Source organism: Zootoca vivipara, chromosome 12 (assembly GCF_963506605.1).
Source record: "Zootoca vivipara chromosome 12, rZooViv1.1, whole genome shotgun sequence".
In the NCBI taxonomy this organism is placed as follows: domain Eukaryota; kingdom Metazoa; phylum Chordata; class Lepidosauria; order Squamata; family Lacertidae; genus Zootoca; species Zootoca vivipara.
The window spans coordinates 5,190,949-5,208,367 of record NC_083287.1 but is presented as its reverse complement, the minus strand read 5'-3'; the positions used below and the strand labels follow the sequence as shown (position 1 = coordinate 5,208,367).

General features: G+C 45.3%; 1 protein-coding gene across 1 annotated transcript in view; it reads left to right on the top strand.

Moving 5' to 3' along the window:
• The first annotated feature begins 10,552 nt into the window (after window positions 1-10,552).
• The window catches only part of CDK13 (cyclin dependent kinase 13), a 38,064-nt gene continuing 31,197 nt past the window's right edge, over window positions 10,553-17,419 (top strand). The window contains exon 1 of the mRNA XM_035129942.2: window positions 10,553-12,303. Coding sequence (XP_034985833.2) covers window positions 11,024-12,303 — 1,280 coding nt within the window. The 5' untranslated portion in view covers window positions 10,553-11,023. The remainder of the gene's footprint in view (window positions 12,304-17,419) is intronic.

Here is a 17,419-nt window from a genome sequence, read left to right as displayed (position 1 = left end):
AACCCGAAAGTGAGTGTTCTGGTTTGTGAACGTTCCTTGGAAGCCGAACGTCTGATGCGGCTTACATGGGTTCTGATTGGCTGCAGGAAGTTCCTGCAGCCAATCGGAAGCCGCGCCTTGGTTTTCAAACCATTCTGGGAGTCGAACAGACCCCCAGAATGGATTAAATTTGAGAACCAAGGTACCACTGCACTACGAACATGAGTCTGACCAAACTGCGGAAGGCAGTGCAAGACAGGAGTGCCTGGCGTGCTATTGTCCATGGGGTCACAAAGAGTCGGACACGACTAAACAACAACAACTTGTTACAAGTCCAGTAATCTGCACGACGGGGGTCATATTGTTGATGCTTCGCAAATGGAAGTCTGCATTGAAAGTGTGGTTGTTGGGCAAATTAGTAATAACAGAGCTGTGTGAAAGTAACCTATTACCGTACTAATCTGATGCAGGAAGTTGCACTGCAGAACTTTGTGTTTCCCACTTTCCCTACTCCCGTTTCAGTTCTTGCCAAAATAGCATGCTAATCCAAATATTGCAGTTGGAACAAATGGCATATTAATACAAATATATCCTGACCCTTTCTCTGCAACATGCTCCAGCTTTGGTTGAAAAGGGCCAGGGCTGTCTTTGCTATCATGCAGAGTGAGGAAACAGAACTATGTGCACCATGTAGGCTGCCCTGCACCCCTCTGCCTGCTACCTTGCTGCCCTTGGGTGCAGGGAAGAATGTTGTTCTGTTGCCTTGAAGTAGAAATCACCTGCCAGCCTGGCTTTTGCACATGGAAAGGAGGGGGTGTCGTTTTGTCCTTCACCTCATGCAGCACAGTGTCGTGGACCGGCCCTGAAAAAGGAAGCAAATATCAGTTCCTTAGTTGTCTTGCAATTTTGCTTAGGTGAATTGAGTTTTAAACTTTGTTCTGAATTAAGTTCTAGGCAGGAGAATTGACCTTTCTGCTGAGCAACTTCCCTTCTGTGGTGTCTCACGACCTCGCACAGTACTAATTCTCTATGAACTTACTTTAGTCATTTAAATTTGGGTTCATCACTAAACTGAAAAACATTCTTACTGGTGAGTTAGTGGATGTTTCTGAGAATTGTGTTTGAATGATGCAAGAGTAAAACTGGTCTCACAGGTGGCACCTCTTGTGTCTTCAACTAACATTTTATCAAAACATGGCTGGAGCACACTTGGACCTGCGTCCAAAATTTCACATGCCCAGGGAGGTTTGGAGTTGTTTCTCAAACAGCATCAAACATGACAAACTAATTTTGAAATAAAGGTAAAGGGGCCCCTGACCATTAGGTCCAGTCGTGACCGACTCTGGGGTTGCGGCGCTCATCTCGCTTTATTGGCCGAGGGAGCTGGCATACAGCTTCCAGGTCATGTGGCCAACATGTCAATGCCGCTTCTGGCAAACCAGAGCAGCACACGGAAACGCCGTTTACCTTCCCGCTGGAGTGGTGCCTAATTATCTACTTGCACTTTGACGTGCTTTCGAACTGCTAGGTTGGCAGGAGCTGGGACCAAACAACGGGAGCTCACCCTGTTGCGGGGATTCGAACCGAACTTACAAATAAATTGAGGCAATTACAATATTATTATTATTATTATTATTATTATTATTATTATTATTATTATTATTATTACCGGTATACCACCATTCATCTGTAGATCTCAGATTAAACACAAAATACATATTAAAATACATAATAAAACAAAAAAATAACCCACCCCTTCTGTTCATCCAGCATGTAATGAATCTTCATCACTATGACCCTATCTATTCCCATTTCATTGTAACATAAATGTGTCTCAAGTGGCTCTGAAATCTATTCCATCCTTTTTTTCATTGTCGTTGAAACATGAATACTAATTACAGCATGGTCTCCTGATTCAGGGCTTGTAGATGTGCTTGCCCTTTCTTTTGCAGTTTGTAAAGCAGGCATCCCCAAACTGCGGCTCTCCAGATGTTTTGGCCTACAACTCCCATCATCCCTAGCTAACAGGACCAGTGGTCGGGGAAGATGGGAATTGTAGTCCAAAACATCTGGAGGGCCGAAGTTTGGGGATGCCTGATGTAAAGTGTCATCTGTTCACTCCTTTAGGCATCTTATATAAAGGCATATCTTTTGGCGAGGTTTTTCTTGACTCATCAAATTGGGCCTTGTTATTAGTATTTGTTTAACCTTTTCCAATACTTTTTATGATACCGTTTCATTATTTTTATAAACTGTTTATAGATTTTTTTAAAAAAATATTAATGGTTATAGAAGTGCTTTTAAATAAACATATTTTAAGATAAAGGGGAGTGTATTCTGAACCCCTTGAACTTTTGTACAGACCATTGGAAATCTAAAACCGATTTGCTGAGATTGAAGGAAAAGACCAACTATGAAAAGAGACCAAGAAAGACTCTAGAAAACTGATGAATTCTCAGTTTAACCACTTCAGATTAAAGAATCATCCACATTGTTCCAGAGGTTTATGTGTTATAGATCGTGGCCTGTGAACAATGCTATCGTATGAAAGAGCCCTAACTCTATGGAGGCCTCAAGGCCTTGGCATGTTGCACCAGTTAATCTACCAGTGTGGCAAGGATTGTAACATGTGAAGTGAGGGGCTGGAAACCTAATGCTTTGGGGAAAGGATATGGGAAGCACAAAATGCGCAATGCACATATTAATGAGAAGACATTGCAGTAAAGTGTAAAGCCAGTGTTTTGAGGCATAATGTTGAGGCACATCAAGATTATAAAAGCCGCCAACTATATTTAGATAGGTCAGGGGCACATTTGGAATTCTGAAGAAGTTCTGGCAGTACTGGTCACAATGTGGATGCCACAAGGTGTGGCTGAACAAAAATGGCTGCTGTGGGGGCATGACCACTGAAATGGCCACCTATTTTAAAAGAGCAGAAATAGACATAGGACCACAAATGGTGCAGCCCAAGTCCCTATATCAACACCCTTCTCAATGGTGGGGGTGGGGAGAAGCCAAGAGCACAACAATTTTTCATAAAACTGATCTGAACTGGAAAGCAGTATTTTAATCTAAATGATCCAAAGAATGAATTATTTGAGGCACAACACACACACACACCTTGATAACTGTAATACATTGATGCATTTATCAAAGCATGTAAAACAGAAGGTTCAAATTGGGGCAGTATAAAAGCAGCAATTCTGCCTTATAAAGGTGGCAAACCACCTAGGCTTCACTAAATGGTTAATTTATGGCAGAGTGGAGAGCAGTATTGGACATTGTTGTTTTTTAAAGAAACAAAATAGCTTTTCAAAAGGAAACGGGATTTAACTGAATGAATGAATGAATAAAACTTGAGTTGGATTGAAGCAACATGCTTTCCTGAAAAAAATAACCACCCTGTGTTCTGATTTTGGTCACTGTAGAAGCTAAAACAAAACAACCATATACAGAACCATGCTATCCTAAACATCAGCTGCTTCCTAATACATTTTTAATCTTCCATTTTATACGGAGTTCTCTGTCTTAACTTCCTTAATCACAATGGCCAACACCCATCCTATGCATGTTTTAATGAGTCAATGCCTGGTTAACCGATAAAGGTGTAATTAACATAGCTTATTCTGCAGCATTCTAAGCGCTGACAAGACTGGGCAAAGACGAGCACTCTTTTTACTCTTGCCCATTGCAAAGGTTTTCAGAATGCACTTAAAATGGTGTGACTAGTGCAGTGGGGGAAATATGCTAATAAATTTTGTCCACAGCATATGTAAACAAATCAATAATTGTAAGATCCTAACCCCAGAGTCGATCACGACTGGACCTAATGGTCAGGGGTCCCTTTACCCTTTAACAATAAAGGAAGTAACATAAAACTTTATTCCCCGTAAAATAGGAAAAGACAGCCAAAGCGGCTTCCATCCTTACAAGGGGTTCAAACCCCGGTAGGGAGCTTGAACCTCTGGAGAGCCTGCAAATTTACAATTACCACTCTCCGACAGAAGACGAGATGGTTGGACAGTGTTGTCGAAGCTACCAACATGAGTCTGACCAAACTGTGGGAGGCAGTGGAAGACAGGAGTGCCTGGCGTGCTCTGGTCCATGGGGTCACAAAGAGTCGGACACGACTAAACGACTAAACAACAACAACAAAGGCCTTAAAATTCCTACAACACCTGCCTCCACTGTCTGTCACTTTGTACATGATGGAGTGCATAGATTGTGATGAACTGCATGCAAGATGGACTCCCAGCAACCTGCTTCTGACCCCAGAAGTTTTAAGACTGCATAGAAGCAACACAGTGTGGTTTTGGAGCTCTACTTAAAATGTATTCATTTACCACACTGAATTGTAGGAGGAAATGCAGAATATATGAATGAACTGGCAGTCTCCACAAGGTGAAACAATAATAACTTTCAACTCAACAAATTGTTGTTTTTTTAAAGCTATGTTGAATCCGTTATGCTAGTTTAGGCAGTGTATTCAAAGCTAGGTAACCACTCTAGGTGATTGCTTTCTAAAATGTAGATTATGAAGACCTTGAGTTAAAAGATAAAAACACAAATTAGTTTTGTTTCAATGAATAATGTTATTGGATGCACTCTAGTAACAGAGATGTAATTTATCTTATAGAACCAGAGTGAGGAACCTCAGGCCATTCCTTTTGAATTGTAATAATGCCACTGGCTTGCATGGTTGGAGAGAGATGTGGATGTGTTGAGAAACCTCTGGCTTTTGCATGGCTGGAATGTAGCCTACTGCACATCCATTGCTTTGCCTGCTTTCGCTTCTGGTCCCCACCTTTGCAGCTCCTGGAAGGTTACAGCAGAGTGCTGTGACCAGGTTCTGCTTGTGGTCTTCCCATGGGCAGATGGTTGGCCACAGTGCCAACAGAGACCCAAACTAGATGGGCCTTTGGCCTGATCCAGCAGGGGTTTCCTTATGTTTTTGTGACCCTTTAAACAATTTCCTGGTTTTAGAATACTGTACTCACATAAATAAAAAGTTTCAACCTTTCTTCACAGTTCTGAGGTTTAGAAAAATACGTTTTGATAAACCAAGGACCCACAGACAGATTCAAAATGTTTGAGTGATATCTGGTGTTAGTAAATCAAAAACAAAACACATCCTGCCCTGCAGCCTCTTTTATTCAGGTACCAAATGTTTCACTCCAATGAGAAAATCATTATTTTTGCAGAAAACAAAAACATTGACATAATCCTTAGCTATAATAACTCAAACTCATCTCAGTAAAATAAATGAACATCCAAGTTAGTAAAAATGTAAGGAGTGAAAAATCTTTCTACGTTTCTTATGTTCAAATCGACCCAGTCCAGAATAGTCTGAATTGACCTGTATCTGCCCTTCGTTTCTCTGAGCAAGGCTTAAGATATAATCTAACTTGCATAATTTTCTAGTTTTCTTATTAATAAACTTTAACCTAATTAACTTTAGCATCCTGTTTCTTTGTTCTACAACACTGGCCTGAATCAGTTCCCCATTCAGCTACACAGAGAAGAACACCAGCAGAATTTATGTTGCTAGGAACTCACCTATGACTGATGCGTAAACTTGTTTTACAAGTTTAAAATTGTTGTCAGTGTGGAGGTTAGCCTTACCACATCCTAGTTTACAGTAATTTAAACAATTCACTGGTTGAATAAGAAAGCTTGTTCCTCTTAATTCATCAGGACAATCTTAGAAAATTGGCATGCTTCTATGTGTGAGAAATTAGTTGACAGTTGGGATCTACCAGACTTTATTCTTTCTTTGGCGATCACTCATAGCCAAGTAAGATCGTCTTCCGTAAACATGGTTTTAACAATGGGTCCGTAAGTGACTGTGGAGGCCAATTCTGGATCCACACATCCTTCCACAGTGGGGACATTGATTTCCAGGCGGGAGTTGATCACGGTGTGGATCGGATTTCCAGGCGGGAGTTGATCACGGTGTGGATTTGCCAAGCGTGCCTTCCTCTTAGCACGTTTCTCCCTTGCGTCCTGAGATCCTGTTTCTTCAAAGCTCATGACACCTTTGGTAAAGGCTGTTCTCCAACTGGAGCACTCACAGGCCAGTGTTTCCCAGTTGTCAGTGTTTATACTACATCATTTAATATTTGCCTTGAGGCAATCTTTAAACCTCTTTTGTTGACTACCAGCATTACGCTTTCCATTTTTAAGTTTGGAATAGAGTAGTTGCTTTGGAAGGCAATCATCAGGCATCCGCACAACATGACCAGTCCAACGAAGTTGATGTTGAAGAATCATTGCTTCAACACTGGTGATCTTTGCTTCTTCCAGTACACTGATATTAGCTTGCCTGTCTTCCCAAGTGATGTGTAAAATTTTTCGGAGACACAGTTGATGGAATCTTTAGAGGAGTTGGAGATGGCATTCATAAGTGGTCCATGTTTCACAAGGATATAATAAGGTTGGTAGTACAATAGCTTTGTAAACAAGCATTTTGGTTTCCCTGCGAATGTCCCAGTCCTCAAATACTCTGCACTTCAATCGGGAGAAAGCTGCACTCGCAGAGCTCAGGCGATGCTGGATTTTGTCATCAATGTTGGCCCTTGTGGAAAGGTAATTGCCTAGGTAGGAGGAGTGATCAACATTTTCCAACTGAGTTAGATTTGTGGCACTACAGAGTGGTTATTTTGGACTTACTACCATAACAACATATGAGGAATATTTCCTCTCAATGCCTGCAGTCAGATCTTGGAGACTAAATATTGCTGCAACTGCAGTCCTACATATTCCTCCTCAGAAGTAAGCCTATTAGGTTCAATTTAACTTATAGGTTAGCATGTATACTTGGCACTGTGTAGGGTTACAACCTAAGGGGTCAGCAAACTTTTTCAGCAGGGTTCCGGTACACTATCCCTCAGACCTTGTGGAGGGCCGGACTATACTTTTGGGGGGGGGGGGCGGCGGCGGGATGAACGAATTCTTATGCCCCACAAAAAAAACAGAGATGCATTTTAAATAAAAGCACATATTCTACTCATGTAAAAACACGCTGATTTCTAGACCGTCCGTGGGCCGGATTTAGAAGACCTTAGTGGGCCTAAGTTTGCCTTTTCAAAGGCAAACTTTTTTATTCAAAGGGGGCCAGATTTGATGAAGTGAACATGCGTGGTTGAAATTGTTGAGCTTTTTAAACAATTTTACTCCTGTCTTCCACTGCCTCCCGCAGTTTGGTCAGACTCATCTTCGTAGCTTCGAGAACACTGTCCAACCATCTCGTCCTCTGTCGTCCCCTTCTCCTTGTGCCCTCCATCTTTCCCAACATCAGGGTCTTTTCCAGGGAGTCTTCTCTTCTCATGACGTGGCCAAAGTATTGGAGTCTCAGCTTCAGGATCTGTCCTTCCAGATTTGTTATTAGGGTACAGTATGTATTTTTGTGTTTTTATGTTGTAAACCACTCTGCGTTCTTTGGTAATTTAATTAATGAAAATCACACTTGTGTGTTGCATTTGAAAGTGCTATTATTGTGAGAAATCAGAATTAGATAAAACCCTAATCAATGTACTCTGTATTCTTATTTGGTTCCACTTATTGGATAACAATGGTGTGCTACGAAACAATACCTCCTGCAAAAATATATACTGTAGATGGTTTAATTAGCCAAAGTCCTGGGTGAAGAGGATTGTTTTTGCATGGTGCCTAAAGATATGTAATGAAGCACCAGGTGAGCCTTCTTGGGGAGAGCATTCCAAAAATGGGGAGCCACCACAGAAAAGGCCTGTTCTTGTGTTGCCACCTTCCAGGCCTCTCATGGAGGGAGAACGTAAAGAAGGGCCTCAGACTTTGATTGCAGGGCACAGGTTGGTGTATATAAAGACAGGCAGTCCTGGAAGTATTGCAGTCCTGAGCCATTTAAAGCCCGTAAACTGATTGGCATCCAGTGCAGTTTGGCCAGGAATCGTGTTATATAATCAGAACATCTTGTCCCAGTGAGCAACCTGCCCACTGAATTCTGCATCAGCTGAAGTTTCCAAACTGTCTTCAGAGGCAGCCCTACGTATAATGTGTTGTAATAATCTAACCTAGAGGTTACCAGAGCATAAACAATGGAAATTAGGCTATCCCTGCCCAGATAGTGGCACAACTGGGGGGCCACCAGTTATCTGGATTGAGCTTCAGTTTATTGGCTCTCATCCAGTCCATTATCAAGGCCAGACACTGGTCCAGTACACCCACTTTCACACTTGCTGATGTAAATGAGAACCAGAGCTGCGTGTCATCAGCATATTGATTAATTTAGTTGTAACCTTGTATGTTTGCTAGCAGTGAAGTGAAGGTTTCATGAACACCTACAAGGACTACCAAGCATTTATTAGAATAGATTTTGATAGATCTGCAGGACTCCCAAGTGGATAAACCTTTGTCCCTTTTAAAAGGCTGCATATTAGCATATTAGGCAGAAATGTAGCAGGTGCAGTTTTCCTAGGGCTTCTGATCAGAAGGTCAGCGGTTCGAATCCCTGCGACAGGGTGAGCTCCCGTTGCTCGGTCCCTGCTCCTGCCCACCTAGCAGTTCGAAAGCACGTCAAAGTGCAAGACGATAAATAGGTACCGCTCCAAGTGGGAAGGTAAACGGCATTTCCATGCGCTGCTCTGGTTTCACCAGAAGCAGCTTTATCATGCTGACCACATGACCTGGAAGCTGTACGCTGACTCCCTCGGCCAATAATGTGAGATGAGCGCCGCAACCCCAGAGTCGGTCATGACTGGACCTAATGGTCAGGGGTCCCTTTACCTATACCTATATAACATCTAGTCCATTTAGCTTTACATTGACAGAAGTTATCCAGGATTTTAAGACAGGGTTCTTTCCCAGCCCAACCTTGCAATGCCAGGATTTGAACAGGGGATCTTCTGCATACAAAGCAAATGACGCTTCTCCAGCTATTTTTAGTTCGTGTTTTTTGTTTTGTTGTTGTTGTTATGTCTGATAGCAGGTCCGATGCTATCTGAGTTCTTTAACAAAAAGTATCCTTTTAGAGGTCCAAACGCTTATCATATAATTTGGGAATATCTGATTATCAAGTTATTTGGGCAGTCAGTGTTAACAAATAAATAGCATCCTTGGTCAAGACCTTTCCATGGATCCTATTGTTACAATATTTGGATGTCACAAAAGCATCACCTCTAGGGAAAGTTCAAGAAATGGTAACCTATTTATTAACAGTAGCAAGAGCAGAAATCTGGAAAACCCCTCTTCCACTATCAGAAAAAATCTGACTGTGGAGTTGGGGAGTTGAGTCATGACAAAACTAAATAAGAGTAACACAAAATCAGCAAATAGAAGATAAAATAACGAAGCTTGTTTATGTGATATTGTAACAAGGTGCAAGAAAAAAGCCATATTTGTTTGGAAACTTAAAAGTTATCAAAAACTTTATACCTTTCTAAAAAAATTCCTTCAGTAGCACCTTAAAGACCAACTAAGTTTTTATTTTGGTATGAGCTTTCGTGTGCATGCACACTTCGTCAGATACACTGAAACAGAATCCACCAGACCCTTATGTATATTCAGAGGGTGGGGTGGGGGTGAGGAACGGGTGATGAGCTGATGGGAGTGGTAAACCTGTAGATATCCTGAATATACATAAGGGTCTGGTGGATTCTGTTTCAATGTATCTGACGAAGTGTGCATGCACACGAAAGCTCATACCAAAATAAAAACTTAGTTGGTCTTTAAGGTGCTACTGAAGGAATTTTTTTATTTTGCTTCGACTCAGACCAACACGGCTACCTACCTGTAACTAAAACTTTATACCTTTCTGTTATAGATTAAGCACTTTATCAAGTTTTAAATAAGCTAGAAACATCCAATATAATTTTTTTTTGCATTTACAGACATATATTTATTAAAACAATATTTATCCATCAATTGTATTAAGGCATTTGGAAATAAGTATTGTATTAAGGTTTCTGGGAATAAACAGAGAGGGCCATTCTTAAATTACCGGTACATCCCCTGTGCCTTTAAATAAAATGAAAAATCAACAGCTGAGGAACCTTCCACCCCTGCATCTTCTCCTCATGTCGAACCACTGCTTTTTTTTCTCCTGACCAAAAAATAAAGAGAGGTGTAATAATAGTAGTAGTAAGAATAAATAATAATAATAATAATAATAATGAAAATTATTTATACCCCGCCCATCTGGCTGTCAGAAAAACCTAATTACATCGCTTCATTTGAGCTGCCTCGGAAGCGAGCGTCTAAAAAGCCAGAGAACTTCGAGCGCTTTCGGACACCCTGCGTTTCCCCCCACCTCTCTCCTGCCCCGCATATGGAGGAGCTGCCAGTTTCAACAGGGGACCGGAAGTTTCTCATTGGGAGCTGTTCCCTATGACCTCGGGAATCCAGGATGCGGTCGAGGAAGCCGCCGACCGGATGTTCCGTACAGTAGGGGAGGGAGGAGGGGGAGCGGAGGAAAGCCTCGCGAGATCCCTCCGTGCTGAGGGAAGCGAGCCGAGCCCTTCAGATAGGCCTGCCTCCGTCTTTACCTCAGCGACGGCGCACGCGCAGTCGGGCCGGTCTCCCCTTCTGTCTCTTTCTGTGGGAGTGTGAGGGAGAGAGAGAAGCGCAAAGCGGGCGACGGGGACCGTTCGGCGACCGCTTCTGCCCCGCCACCTCCGGCTTAGGCCGCTGCCGTGAACCGACGAGCCGTGGGCGGCGGCAGCGGCGGGATCCGGCGCGCCGGTGCGGGGCGGGCTGAGGAGACTGTCGGCGGTAGAAGCGCCGCCGTCAGAGGAGTAGAGGCGCGCCAGGCCTCACTCGGGGCCCAGCCGGGAATGCGGAGAGTTCGCGTCAGGCGACTAGCATCGCGAGGAGGCCGCCGGGGACGCTTCTGAGGAGGCCCGCTGGGCTGCGAGCGGCCCGGCCAGCCGCCCGGCCAGAGCGCCTGCGCCTCATGTGAAGAGACCGGCGCGCTCGGGATCCGAGGGGCCTCCGCGCCGGCCCATGGCGGCTCTTGCTCTTGCCTGGTCCTCGTCGCCTTGACGGAGTCCTGTTCGCCGGAGCGGTCCCGATGCCGAGCACCTCGGAGGCAGCGGCTGCGTCTTCGTCCGGAGGCGGGAGCGGCGTCCGGGGCTGGGGCGGCTCCGAGTCGCCGGCGGCGGAGAAGAAGCGGTTGCATCACCGGCGGCGGAAGCGCGGCTCGTCGGCTCAGCCGCCGCCTCAGCCTTCTCCTCCTCAGCCTACGCCGCTGCCCACGTCTCCCGCGGCGGCCCCTCCGCTGCTGTTCCCGCTGCTGCCGCCGCCACAGCAGCCCTCGCTCCTGCAGCCGCCGCTGCCGCCGCAGTCCCTACTGTTCCTGGCGGCCACCGGCTCCTCCTGCTGCGGGGAAGGGGGGGAGCGGAAGCGGCCCCGGGGCAAGCGGCGCCTGGGGTCCCGGCACAAGCGGCGGCGCGCCCGGTTGCGCGGTGGGGTGGGCCTGTCGGAGCGGCGCGGGAGCGGGGCGGGCCTGGGGCCTCTGGTGGAAGCGGTGGCCGAGGAGTACGACGACGTCAGCTCCCAGTCGGAGGGGCCGCTGGGCGGCGGGACGGCTGGGGCGGGGAGCGGCGCGGGGAGCCCGGGCTCCTCCTCGGGCGGACGCGCGGGGAGCCAGCCGCGCTCGAGCCGCGCCGAGGCGGAGCGGGGCACCCGGCGGCCGCCGCGGAGGGAGCGCCGCAGCAGCAGCGGCCGGCGCTCCCGGGAGCGCCACCGGGAGCACCGCCGGCGGGGGGAGGACAAGGACAAAGCGCCGCCGCCGCCGCAGCACCCGGAGGCAGCGGCCGCGGTTGCCCGGGTAGGGGGAGCCGAGGCCTCCTCCTCTTCCTCCTCCAAGTCCCGTAGCCGCCACAACCACAGCGGCGGCCAGGACCGAGAGGGCCCCCGGAGCAGCAGCGGCGGCGGCAGCGACGGCCGCAGGAAGGGCTCGGCTGTCTCGCCCAGCAGTGGCGGCAGCAGCAGTAGCAGGAAGGACCGGCAGAGCAAAGCCCCGCGAAGCCAGGCGAAAGCAGCCAAGGAGCCTCCTTCTGCTTACAAGGAGACACCCAAGGCATACCGGGAGGACAAGGCCGAGCCGAAGGCCTACAGGAGGCAGCGGTCCTCGCCGAGCCCCTGCCGCGATGACAGCCCGCCGAGCCACAGGGCCTCACAGAGCCAGCGGAGCCGCAAGTCGCTCAGCCCCCGCTCTCCTCTCAGCCCTTATCGCCGTCGCTCACCCAGCTATAGCCGGCACAGCTCCTACGAGCGTGGCGGGGATGTTTCACCCAGCCCGTACAGCAGTTGGCGCCGCTCTCGCAGCCCCTACAGCCCTGCCATCAGGTAAGGTGCAGGGCCACCTTGTCAGAACAGAGGATGGTTGGGAGGGATCCTTCGGAAACGTTCAGAAGTGTGACCTGAAAGGGATAGGCTGGGAATTCTCTTTTAAATACGTAAACACCTTCGTTTTCCTTTCTGTTGTGGGACCATGGTAGGAAATACAACTCAGCTGGTGAGCTTTTACTTGAATCCATTACCAGGTTTGAGAATGCAGAATTTTCACACGAAATTGGCATTTCTTTAATTTGATGGAACTTTTAGGGTCTTAGGAAAGTGCCATACCCTGTTTCCCCTATTTTAAGACGTACTGTAGTCATAAAATAAGCCATAGCAGGATTTTTAAGCTTTCAAGGAATATAAGCCATACCCCCAAAATAAGACATAGTGATAGGCTCAGCAGCAATGCTGGCTGCTGCAGGAGGAGGAGGGAGGGGAAAAAAAAGACACCCCCTGAAAATAAGCCACAGTGGGTTTTTTTGAGGAAAAATAAATATAAGACGGTGTCTTATTTTTGGAGCAACACTAGGTATTTTCTAATCAGGTCTCTTTCTAAATTGTGCTAAAAGTTGGGGGTAGTCACAAAAAGTTACTGCTGGAGTGGTGCAGGTAACATACACTGAAAGTATTGTGAAAATACTTTCAGAACCAAATCACTTCAAACTGAAAATTTTGAAAAACGTAAGATGTTTTGAGCTAAAAACTATTCACGTCTAAATGTTTTACAGTTTAAACAAAGTAGCCTGCAATCCTATGCACGATTCTTTGGAAGTACAGTCATACCTCGGTTTAAGTACGCTTCGGTTTGAGTACTTTCAGTTTGAGTACTCCGTGGACCCGCCTGGAATGGATTAATCCACTTTCCATTACTTTCAATGGGAAAGTTCGCTTCAGGTTAAGTTTGCTTCAGGTTAAGTACAGACTTCTGGAACCAATTGTGTACTTAAACCGAAGTACCACTGTAAGTGACATTGAACTTAGTGGGCCTTATTTGAAGTTGATGTGTAGGATTTCACTGGTAGCATTTCTCAGTACACTACAATAGTGTTTCCTGAAATATTATACAGTGTAAAAACAGGCTGTTATCTGCAGTGCAATGTGACTGCAATTTATTAGCCTATGTTTCTGTCTTTGCTGCCAAGGAACTAGTTTCTTAATAGGCTAGTATAAAAATTGTCTTCTACCAAGGGAACTGGTGGAGGAAGGACTGAGTGATCTATATCTCCTCTGCTATCCTGTTTCTGTTCCAGTGATAGAGGAAAGGGTTTTCCTTTTGCAGTGATCATGGGAACCAAATGGGCTGACAGGAGAGACAGAATTTTCTGTGCTTTCTTAGCCAGTCAGCTCACTCACCTGCATGGAATTCTTGGTTGCTTTTGGCTGCTGAAGTTGTTAAATTTGAGACTGTCTCTTCATAGAAAAGATTGTTTTAAGACTTGGGATGTATTCTTTAGATAAGGTTTTGATTACTGTTCAGTTTTCAACATCTCAGTTTTTGTTTGAATTCTATATCAATACATAAAGCAGGAGTGCTTTCTACATCACCACCTTTTTGACCCAGGTGGCGCTGTGGTTAAACCACTGAGCCTAGGGCTTGCTGATCAGAAGGTCGGCGGTTCGAATCCCTGTGACGGGGTGAGCTCCCGTTGCTCGGTCCCAGCTCCTGCCAACCTAGCAGTTCGAAAGCACGTCAAAGTGCAAGTAGATAAATAGGGACCGCTACAGCGGGAAGGTAAACGGCGTTTCCATGTGCTGCTCTGGTTTGCCAGAAGCGGCTTTGTCATGCTGGCCACATGAACTGGAAGCTGTACGCCGGCTCCCTCGGCCAATAATGCGAGATGAGCGCGCAACCCCAGAGTCGGTCACGACTGGACCTAATGGTCAGGGGTCCCTTTACCTTTACCTTTTAAGGGCTTGGTAACATGACAATAGGTTTTCTAGGAACATATGTCTGCCAGTAGCTACTCCGGTTTTGACCTAATCCTGTCTGTTATGACTGTTGTCTTATCCCTTGAAAAGCACTTCATGATCTCTCTCTGTTTCACTTAGATGAACAATATATCAGTCTTGTAGTAGGGAGGACTACTGTTTAGTTTGGGGCTTGGCTTGCATCTATTTTGTTTGCAGACTTGCAATGCAATTCTGTACAGTGGTACCTCTAGTTACGAACTTAATTCGTTCCGGAGGTCCGTTCTTAACCTGAAACTGTTCTTAACTAGAGGCGTGCTTTCGCCAATGGGGCCTCTTGCTGCCGCTGCAACCGCCAACACACGATTTCTGTTCTCATCCTGGGGCAAAGTTCTCAACTAGAGGTAACTCTTCCAGTTCAGCGGAGTTTGTAAACTGAAGCGTTTGTAACCTGAGGCGTTTGTAATTCGAGGTACCACTGTATATGCAAAGCAAGCCCCACTGAGTTCAATGGGGCTTGTTCCCAGGTAAGTGTTTATAGAATTGTAGTCTTTGTAACAGTTTTTGTAGCTCATTACTACAAATTTCAATTCCTCTTTTACAGTACAGACAGCTCCCCATTTACCCACATGGCCTCACTAGCACAGCTGATGGGTGGGGAAGAGCCTTTCCTGCCCCTCTGCTGTGACAGTTGAGCAGTCACTTCATGTTTGCAGGCCAGAGGGACAGGCTCTCACACAGCTGACAGGTGGGAACGGGGAAAGGATCTTCCCAGCCCATCAACTGAGCTGAAACAGGTGACCTTTTGGGTATGCACACAGGGGTTCAGAATGTAACCCTTGTGTATATGGAGAGTCGCCTATATACTGTATACACGACTGCTTAATTGAAGTCAACATTTTCAGTAGTCCATACTCCTGTTTTATACAGAGAATCATTTAACTCATTTTAGCACCAATTAAGACGCTGGTTCACAGAACTTCTGTTCATAGCTTTCAAATCAGTTTTCAAAAGTGTTCTGTGGTGGCATTGTGTTAGTGGAAGCACTTCTTGTTCAAGGGAAGACACTCCCCCCCCTTCTTCTCCTACCAATTGTAGTCCTTTATGTCATGTTTATTATTGGAAAATACATACCGTATGTTAGTAGGAAAGAGATCTTTGGATCTACCTAATGTAACAAGTTGGAGAGCCAAGAAAGCCATGCTGGTTCCTTTGTTGTCAGGAGATAGATCCAAGATGATGTCTCATCTCCAGGTCCAAGGGAGAAGTGAGAGGAGGAGGCAGAAGTGAGAGAGATGCAACCTGAGGATTCTACTTCAAAGGAAGGGTGGTCAGCACAGTTTAAAGGACAGACGGTTTAGGAAGTTGGAGGTCTCCTACTTTATCTATTTAACCATATGCAGAACCCTTATCTCAACAAGCTGAGTTGCACCCCACTTTCAAATGGAAATAGATTAGGGTCCTCCAGAGTGACATCAGTTGATGGGTGGGTGTGGTTTTAGGAAAATGGCCTCATGGCAAAATTGCACTATGATTGGTCTGTGGATCAGAGGTTCCCCACCCCTGTGTTACAATTGGTTTTTTACATTGTGGATGGGTGGAATTCAGCAAGAGCTACAGCAGTAGGTGTCTGTAATGCATACAGTAGTTATTTATGGCATCAAGCCTATTCCACACTGATTAGGTTGGGCTTGCCAGTAGGGCAACTGCATGGATGACAACTTTCAAGGTTTTTTGTTGCAAATCCCTCTTTGCCCCTTAAACCCTACTTCCTCCACCAAGAGAGGGTTACCGTATATCAATTAGGAGCTAGTAATTTAAAATGTAGGTGCATGTGATCACACACTCACACACATGCTTTCTCTCTCCCTGCCCCCTCAATATTTTGTCATGATAAATACTAATGGAAGAGAGTATCAGATGAAACTCCTGTTTGTAGTAATTGACTTTAACGTTTTGGTAATTATTCTTGTCAAACCAGAGGTGATAAACCAAAGCTTTTTATTATGTTTCTGAGGGAGGGTGGCAATAGATGAGGTTTATTTTTCCAGAGTAGATAGTTATAGAATAGAATTGCAAGCCATTATCTAAGTACAAAACTTTGGGGCCTGGAATGGAGCTTCTGTGCATGTGAAGGAATAAGAAAATTCACTGGAGAAAAAGGCAGGTCACAGCTTAATGGTTACAGTTCACAAGTAGCAAAGCCTAGTACACACAAGCAAGAATCCGCTTGCTGACAACTGTTACAATGTTAGAAAATGCCTGGCTGCTGGGCAGAAGCAGGGACTGAGCCATTCTGTGGAGATTGCAGTTATTGCCATGATAGACGGAGAATGTGCATAGCTTTTAAATTTTATTGTGAATGTTTTTAATTTTGCTGAGTTGGTTGGCTACCTTGGACTCCTTCGAGAGGAAGGCTTGGATAAAATCGATAAATATGTAGTAAATTATACAATAGACTTGGCATGGTTGGTATACACTGATAGAAAGTTGGGTTAGTGTCCTAATATGGCTCCAATAGTACAGTACTATCCTAGCCAGCATACTTTGCAACTCTTGCTGTAAGGCGTGTAAAGTCAAGAAGATTCTCCAAGTCTTCAAGATAGCATTGAATTTTCCCATATTATTCTTTTCAACAAAATGTTTGTATTGAAAAGTGTAACTAAACTTACTTTTATTCCTCACCCATCCCCAACCCCTGGAACTATAGCTAAAAATGGATCATGGTCATTTCTATACCTTTAGTGGTTTTCTTTCTCTCTTGTGTGTCAGTGCCCCTTCCTTTCACATGTGAAATTTACAGGTTTCTAGTGCTGGAGGAAAAATGTAGCACACACTTCTTAATCTCCAGATAAATCACAGGTGGTGAACCTCCAGACCATGGGTCCTCTGCTCCACACCTGGCATTATGCAATGTTAGGTGTGAGGTAGTTAGCCATGACTGCAAGGGAACAATCAACATTACAGTGCACTCCTGATTGTTGCTCTGCAAGTAGGGCTTGCACTTAGCACCTTTTAGATTGGGTGCCAAATACAAGTCCCACTAGGACTGATTCCACTTCAGAGATCATGGTTGCAGACTATCTTATCAGAAGCTTTCAATGCTGAATTTAAACACCCGATCAGTTCCTTTGTGCAGTATCCCTGTCATGTTTGGAGTTTGCTTTCAGATGCAAGGTGCTTGATGTTGCTTTGCAGTCACGGTTTTATTTAA